General features: G+C 40.5%; 1 protein-coding gene and 1 pseudogene across 1 annotated transcript; both read left to right on the top strand.

Moving 5' to 3' along the window:
- Nucleotides 1-3,730: 3,730 nt before the first annotated feature.
- On the top strand, nucleotides 3,731-4,884 carry LOC116092252 (developmental pluripotency-associated protein 2-like). Its single transcript, XM_031373588.1, has one exon. It carries the CDS (start codon nucleotides 3,731-3,733, stop codon nucleotides 4,637-4,639), a length of 909 nt encoding a protein of 302 aa, XP_031229448.1. The 3' UTR covers nucleotides 4,640-4,884.
- A 1,132-nt stretch (nucleotides 4,885-6,016) lies between these two features.
- Nucleotides 6,017-8,449, top strand: part of LOC116091744 — a 5,463-nt pseudogene continuing 3,030 nt past the window's right edge.

Here is an 8,449-nt window from a genome sequence, read left to right as displayed (position 1 = left end):
GAGGTAGAAGGTAGGTCTCTATTGCTGAAGATATTATGTACATCAGAAACAGTTCTCAGAGATAAATGAGTGTAAAATGAACTGAATGTCAGATCCCTGAAAATTTGCTATCCTGGTATCTAAGAACATTCATGCTTACCAAGGATAAGTCAACCAACAATCCTACCAAGCTATCATACCATTAAACCACATCAATGGCTAGCAAGGCACAAAACACCTAAGGGTACAATAGTAGATGCATACTTTGACACTAACTACCAGCTCTCTAGTGAAACTGCCCACAGTTTCACGAACTGGGTTCTTCTCAGCCAGGAGAGAATAAAGGACCTGAAATAAAGGGTTTGAAATGCAAAGAGAAAACATGAAGCCAAGTTGCTTCCCAATCAAGGCTCCACTTTACTGAGAATAAACGGGGGTTTTATAGTCACAGGAGAAACCAAAAACAAGTCTCTAGATAACACTACAAAGAAAGTTCAGGTGCCAAAGTCCCCAGGTTCAGAAGATCTTCAGGTGGCTGGCTTACTCAGGTGGTGGGTATGCTCAGGCGGCTTCTTCAAAGACAAACAGTCAACAGAGAGCATCTGTCTTAGCTCCCAGGTGTTAGCCCCCAAGCAGAGGCTGCCAGAAGTCCAATGACTGAAGTGAAGAGGGAAGGTAGCACTCTAGTTGGACTTAAGATCTGATAAACAAGGGAGAAACAATGATTGGTACTGTAAACCTATGTCAGTAATCCGTGCTAGTGAAGTTATGGATCAACTGAAGGAGGACCTACAACGACAATTTAAGCAGTTTAATTTTTAACAACAATCTAAACATTTGCCCTTAGGCCCACAGATTATTGTAGTCTTAACCCTTCATCGTGGAATCTTATCTTTGCAACAGACAAGAGATCTCTACAGAAAACAACCAATCAAATACAAATAACTGTCTCAATGGTTATAGCTACAAAACACTCTCTCAGCTAAGGCTCAGGGAACATTGTAGAAGATGGGCCAAAATGATTGTTAAGAGGTAAAATACTGCTGAATTTGGTATGAGACTGTGTATTCAATGGCACCAGAAGCTAAACCTATAATCTCACCAATATAACTGCCCAAACATGAGGTAAACAATGATGATATCAGCAGACATACCAAAGTGGACAGAAAAAACCTCCCATAGGTCTTAACACAAAGAACTACAAGTAACTAAGAAATATTGTAAACTAGAAAAATTATCTTCTCCTTGAAGATCAAACCAATTATTTTTCCAGTTTCAAATGTTCAGCCACGAATACATATATACAAGGAACAGAGTATAATTAGACTACAGGTTATAATTAGAAATATATATATATATGTATATACACATATAAATTCATATAAACATACATGTATATGTATATATACACATGTGTATGGGATACAAAGAATGAAAAGGAGGCCATAAATCTGAAAGAGAGCAAGGAAAAATGGAGGGTTTTCAGGGAAGAAAGGAATGGGGAAAATTTTGCAATTATAGTATAATGTTAAAAATAAAAAGAAGAAAGTAAAAAGTAGTTTTGAAAATCCCAAATAGGCAATAATGAGGCCTGAAACCCCTAAAGTGTTCTGTACTTTGATATAAATAGAAAAAGTGGTATTAATGTAAGATAAGGTATTCTGAAATAGTTTTGTTTGTAGTAGTGTTAAGAGGACAGGAAACCATGTCTCATTTTCTTACATGGCTTTGTGATAGGTTAAATGTATATTTAGCAACAGTATATTTCTTTAATAAATAGAAGACATTTTAAATAAAATGCTACAATTTTATAACCATGATTAGAACACAAATTAATCTTTAAAAGGAGTGAAACTTTCAACACACATCTTTTCACTAAAAGGGCAGACAGCATAGTCCACATTTGATTAGTAGTTATCTATGTTGATTATACCAGTTTTTCAAAGCTGGGCAATTTTTTTTAAATCCTGATTGTGGCAGGAAATATTAGTTGAAAAGAAACCGGTCAAAATCAACTTGAAATTTAACTGAAGTTCTATGAGTCATTTAACTTTTTACATAACTCTTCTTGGTTGTGCTTCCTGTATTCTGAATTTCTGCATTTGACTTTAAAATTCCTCTTATCTACCAGCAAAATTTGTCATGATTCTGCACATGCTTATCTCTATTTTCTCACAAAGGAAACCCATGTGTTAAGTAGAATACCATAGTGGTTAAGAGATTGGTATCTACAGTGAGAAAGCTAACATCATCTTCTGTCTATGATGACTTTTACCTTTAGGAGGATGTTTAGACCCATCCCTAAAAAAGGAAGTATAGTCAGTGACAAGGGGTATCATTAAGATTTAATCTATGAATCTATTTTCTATGTGAAGTTCTTGAAGTAGCTAACATATAGAAACCTGCATAAACATTTACTTCTGGGTCAAAGAAACAGAATAGAGGGTGATTAACTAGTGAATGAATATTGGATCTTTACCTGAAAAAAATCACTCACTGCTCTTGGAACAGATAATTTGTATAATATTCCAATACCATCTCAGTTTGTATAATATTCCAATACCATCTCTATTTGACTTTGGAATAAAATCATGTCACTATTTTATTTTCACAATATCTTAATCACAAGTACGTGGTTTAGTTTTATCAGGTATCTCAGTTTTATAGTCCATGAATGTTTTGTCTTTTATACTCTCTGATACCCAAGCAACTATTTAAACATAACAGAAGTGATCTTCACAATTCTGTATAGCCATAGATTAATTAGTTAAGATTTCCTGAATCCTTCAGGCGTCTCCCAAGAACTGAAACAAAACACCAGCAACAGACATGGTTCCTCCTGTTCCATGACTTTATGGAACCCTCAGACCATCTTCTCCTGGAATCCTAGCCTTTATATATCCCTGTATCTCAGTGCCCAGTTCCAAAGGATAGCCCAAACACAAGCATAGGCCATACCTGCCAGAATACCAGATAGCCTACCTATAGACCTTATCTGTTCTGTTCCTTCTGCCGACCAAATCTCTCAGACTCCTCCCTAGCACTGAAATAGAACACCCTTTGCTTTTTCTCTATGCCTTTTGTGAATCCCAGAAACCATCTCCATGTGTCTCCCCTACCTCCAACATCAACAGGCATTACTGTGAGCGTGCAAGCCAGCCAAGCAGGCCAGCCATGCAGGCCAGCCACAGGCAACACGCAGGCACCACACTTTCTAGAAATACTGGTAAGAAACAGAAACCAAAACACAAAATACCCAACCAAAAAGACCAAATGAGAAATAAATCTCTAGAACTGTAATCACTCCAAACACAAATGGGTAGATGCCAGTGTAAAAATACAAACCATAAGAGCTAGGACAATATATCTCCACTAGAGCACAGCAGTCCAACCAAAGCAGGCAATGAATCATCCAACTTAGCTGAAGCAGAAGAAGAAAACCTTAAAAAGAAATTATATAAAGACAGTGAAAGTCCTTAAAGATGATGGATAAATCCATTAAAAATGCAAGAAAATACAGACAAACATTTAAAAGAAATGACTAAAACAGTTCAGTTCATGTCCTAAGAATGAAAAAAGAAGCAATAATGAAAACACAAACTAAGGGACTTCTGGAAATGAAAAGTTAGAAATAAAAACAGGAACAAAAAAAGGAACTAAAATAAAAGAATAAAAGAGATAGAAGAGATATATAAAAGAATTTGGCATCCATTCAACTGCTGCCTTTGTCTTCCCCCAAGCCTGCCTGAAAATGTCATACTCCGGCCAGGAGACTTACAACGAGTACCAATCTGAGGAAAACTTGGATGAAGAAAGCGTGGTATTAACGCTGGTTCCAAATACTGAGGAGGAGCCAATCACAGAATATCCTACGGAATCAAATGTTTCTTCAACTATAGACCACAAACCACCAGCCTGTTCTCTGGTGAGGTATGCGGGAATCAAACACCCAACAAGGACCATACCAAGCACCTGTCCTCCGCCCTCCTTGCCTCCTATTAATGATGTGTCCCGGAACACTCTTCGGGAGTGGTGTCGTTATCATAACTTTAGTACGGATGGCAAGAAGGTTGAGGTTTATTTGAGACTTCGGAGACACTCGTATTCTAAACAAGAATGTTATATTCCCAACACATCTCGGGAGGCCAGAATGAAGCAGGGTCCCAAGAAACCCACGTTAGTTTTCAGAGGAATCGGGCCTCCAAGCAGCTGCCAATGTCGGAAGCAGGAGCCTGGTGTCCTGGAAATTCAAACTTCACCTCAGGGGTCCACATTTGCAGCCTGGACAAGGATTGCCATGAGAGCTTCCCAGTCAATGGCTATGAATCGACGCCCTCTTCCCTCTAATGTAAAGGCCTTTCTGCCACAAGTCAATGGAGAATTCAGATGGTGTGTTGTCCATGGCAAGCAGCTCTCTGCAGATAAGAAAGGCTGGGTTCGCCTGCAATTTTTTGCTGGTCAGACCTGGGTTCCAGACACTCCCCAAAGGATGAATTTTCTCTTCCTGTTACCAGCCTGTGTTATCCCAGAACCAGGAGTGGAAGATAATTTGCTATGTCCTGAGTGTGCTCACAGCAACAAGAAGATCATGAGAAACTTTACAACTAAAAGTAGAAGCCGTACAAAGGAAAATGCCGTACCCCCAAATATGCCGACTTAGACAAGGTCAAGGTTTTACTCTGATATGAAGGGAATGGAAAAAGCAAAGAAACATTCTGTGATCCCTGTAATGGCTAAAAAAAAAAAAAACTGGACGTCAAGTCTTCAGAAGCCCCTCCTCCTGTCTCCCAGCAGAGTGGAGAATCTGAAGCCAAATCAGCATCCATCACTCTAACAACACTCCGCTGAATCTTAATGTCTTTGACATCTCCTTATGGTCTTGTGCTGGATTTGCTAAATGCTTAGCTATCTGAGAAATGAAAAAAAAAAAAGAGATAGAAGAGAGAATCTCAGTCATTGAAGATAAAATAGAAGAAGACTGATACATTGGTTAACAAAGATGTTAAATATAAAATAACCCCCATCCTAGAGCACTATGAAACATCCTCGGACACTATGAAAAGATCAAACCTAAGAATGAGAAGAATAAAGAAAGAAGAGCCTATCTCAAAGGCCCAGAAAATATTCTCAAAAAAAGGATAGGAGAAAATACCCCTAACCTAAAGAAGAAGAAGATTGTAAAGGGAATTATAAAAAAGAAAAAAAAAATGGTTCCACCACACAAACTTGCTTTCCCATTGGGCCACGTCCCAGCAGGCTCTTATTATTCTCTCCCAGCTATTAAAAACATCTCGCTCACATGCAACTCTTTACATGCCCCCACAATCATTGATCTAAATAGCGCCTAACACCTGGTAAGTAAAGCATGACTCGTAAGGCCTTAATATCCAATCAGGTTTATATAATAATATCACAATTTATAAGATGCCAATACAATAATTGCAGAACCAAATAATAAAGTCAATATTCTAACCCAATTAATCTATTTTGTAAGAATCTTTACTTGGTTGTATAACCTCATGGGGTCTGGTTCTTCCTCATCATCTGTCTCCATGATGACCTCCTTTTTCCTCCTGCCCTGACCTCTTCTTTTCCTCCTGCTCCTGACCTCCTCCAACTCTAGCTCCACCTCTCTATTCCTGTCCAATCACAGGCCTGACACTGCCCTAATGTGATTGGACAGAGAAAATGCTACAACATTTCACCCTTTTTGTTCAAAAAAAAAATCCTTTCTCTCAAAATATAAATTGACTACCACTATTACATACATTGTAAATTATTTGGTATAGGGTATATTTGACATGCAGTCCAACATCTTTGTCAATAAAATTGAACACTATCTTCTATCTTAACTTAAAAGATAAAAACTTTGTACCTGTTTATGTCTTGGCTTGGATTGAATGCCATCTGGAAACCATTTTCTCAAAAGTAAAAAGCCTGGGCTGGCTAGGAGAATATGTAGTTTTTCAGCTCCACCAGAATCCAAAAATGACTGAACAATAACGAATATATGGTGTGTGAACTTATAGAACATAAGATGGTTGCTGAAAGATCTTGCCAGGAATGTCCATTCCCTTCCTGGAATGTCCCAGCAATACAAACTTTTCGCTCCTACTGCAGGGTAAAGCAGGTGCAAATAACAACCAAAAATCTTTCGGGTCCCTCTTCTAGTGATTAAGACCACACCTTGCCTGGAGCCACCAACTCCAAGAAAGGGCAGTGCGGGCCTCAAATGGGTATAAACCAATTCATGCTGTTACCAAAGCCTACCTTCAATAACTGTATAAAAGCTGTGTGCTTGGAATGTTGGGGATCATCTCTGCCCTGATTGGAGGGTGACCCCAATGTGCTGGATCAATAAACCTCATGCTTGTTGCATGGATCTCTATGTCTGTGTTTCTATGAGTGAGACATTCCTGATGTAAGGCTCTTTGGGTCTTACATTTGGTGCATTGGCCAGGAAAAGTCCTTCTCTTGGGACCAGTGAATGAAGACTACTGGAGCAGGTACCACGGTTGTGTTTTTGTGTTTTCTGTGTTCTCTGTCTCTACTCAGCTGCTGATTAGCTTGGTTTCGGTTTTGAAGCTCAGCAAAGAAGTTGCTTGACTGAGTTAGCCAGAAGTAGTAGTTAGACGTGCAGTAAAGCTGTGGCTATGGGATTCCTGGAGGATGTTTCAGACTCCCAGTAGAAAGTTGAAAAGGTTTGATTTCATGAGAGGTCTTTGGCAAGAAGATCTATTCCAAGTGATTTGGTGTTTCTCTTGTGGTGCTCATGGCAGGGGCACATTGGTATTTTACTTTATGTTTTTCTGTTTGTGTGTGGACTGGAACTGATGTTATTTTTGGACAGACTGCTTCAACCCCTTTTGATTTACCCTGAAACATTGGGGTGAAGTAAAACCAGGGCTTATAAGTTGTCTGTTGCTGTTCAAAAGGACAAATGGACAACTCTCTGTTCTTCCGAATGGCAGAACAGGCAGGGTGGCTGGTGAAAGGATCTTTCTCCCTCCCCATCATATAGGCAGTCAAGAAGATGATCTTTGGGATTGGGTCTGCCAGCCATCCTGACCAGGTTCCCTACATTGTTGTGTGGGAAGATCTGGTCACAAACCTACCATCTTGGATCTGTCCTTTTGTTATACTTCCAGGACCCAAGAAGATTTTGGCTCTGCAAGACAACTCTCTAAAGGAGGTCATCTCCTCTAATCAAGACCCTGATTTGCTCCTCTTAGACACCCCTACCTTCATATCCCCCTGCCCTCCATCCTCAGGCATCAGGTCCTTCCGCTCCTCCAGCATCGGAAGGCCTACCCAACTACCCTCCCTCAGCAGTAGGCAAGGCTGCAGGACCTGCCCTAGGAATGCGGAGCCAGTGTGGGGTGTCGATAGACACCCCGACTCAATTGCCTCTCCATGCTTATGGACCTCCCGATGATCAAGGTCATCAACTGTTCCAACATTGGCCCTTCTCTTTTGCTGAGTTCTATAACTGGAAGTCTTAGATTCCCCCATTTTCTGAAAATCCCCAGGGTCTAACTAACCTAGTAGAATCTGTCCTTTTTACCCATCAGCCTACATGGGATGATTGTCAGCAGCTCCTACAGGTCCTCTTTACTACTGAAGAAAAACAGCTCATCTTCTTGGAAGACAGGAAGAATGTCCCAGGGGATGATGGTCATCCTTCCCTCCTGCTTGCAGATATAGATACAGTCTTCCCATTGACCAGACCCAACTGGGACTTCAATACTTCAGAAGGTAGGGAGCACTTGAAGGTCTACTGCCAGTCTCTGATGGCAGGTCTCAGGGGGTAGCACACTGCGCCCCCCCCACCCCAATAATTTGACTAAGGGAAGGGAAGTGGTGCTAGGGTCAAATGAGTCTCTCTTGGCCTTCTTAGAGAGACTCATGGAGGCCTTTCACCAATTTACCTCCTATGATCCTAGCAGTGAAGAGCATAAGGCAACAGTTACTGTCACCTTTACTGTCCAATCTAGCAGAGATATCAGGAAAAAGTTGCAGAAACTTGAAGGATTACAGGACATGTCCTTCAGAGAGTTAGTGCAAGTAGCTGAGAAGGCATATCATAACTAAGAGTCAGAAGAAGAAAGGGAGGAGAGAAAGCAGAAAGAAAAGGAGGTTAGAGAGCTCAAAAGAGAGAAGAGACAGGAGAAGAACCTCCATAGGATCTTGGCAACTGTAGTTAGAAAAACTAGAGAACCTAATAAGAAAGTACCTGGCAACAGAAAAGTGCCGCTGGCTAGGGACCAATGTGCTTATTGTAAAGAAAAAGGTCATTGGACTAAAGACTGTCCCAAGAAAAAGAAGGGACCCTATGCCTCCATGAGGAGACCATTAGGCCCCAAGGTGCTAGCTGTGTAAGAAGATAGTGACTAGTCTGAACCCAGTCCCCCCTCCCTGAACCCAGGGTAACCCTTAAAGTGGAGGGGAAACCCACCCAGTTTCTTGTGGA

The sequence above is a fragment of the Mastomys coucha genome, unplaced genomic scaffold, assembly GCF_008632895.1.
Source record: "Mastomys coucha isolate ucsf_1 unplaced genomic scaffold, UCSF_Mcou_1 pScaffold15, whole genome shotgun sequence".
Classification (NCBI taxonomy): Eukaryota; Metazoa; Chordata; class Mammalia; order Rodentia; family Muridae; genus Mastomys; species Mastomys coucha.
Note: the sequence above shows the minus strand (reverse complement) of the source record. Positions and strands in the feature narration are given on the sequence as shown.

Coding starts and splice junctions, on each gene's coding strand:
- LOC116092252 (XM_031373588.1), top strand. CDS start 3,731: ATGTCATACTCCGGCCAGGAGACTTACAACGAGTACCAATCTGAGGAA.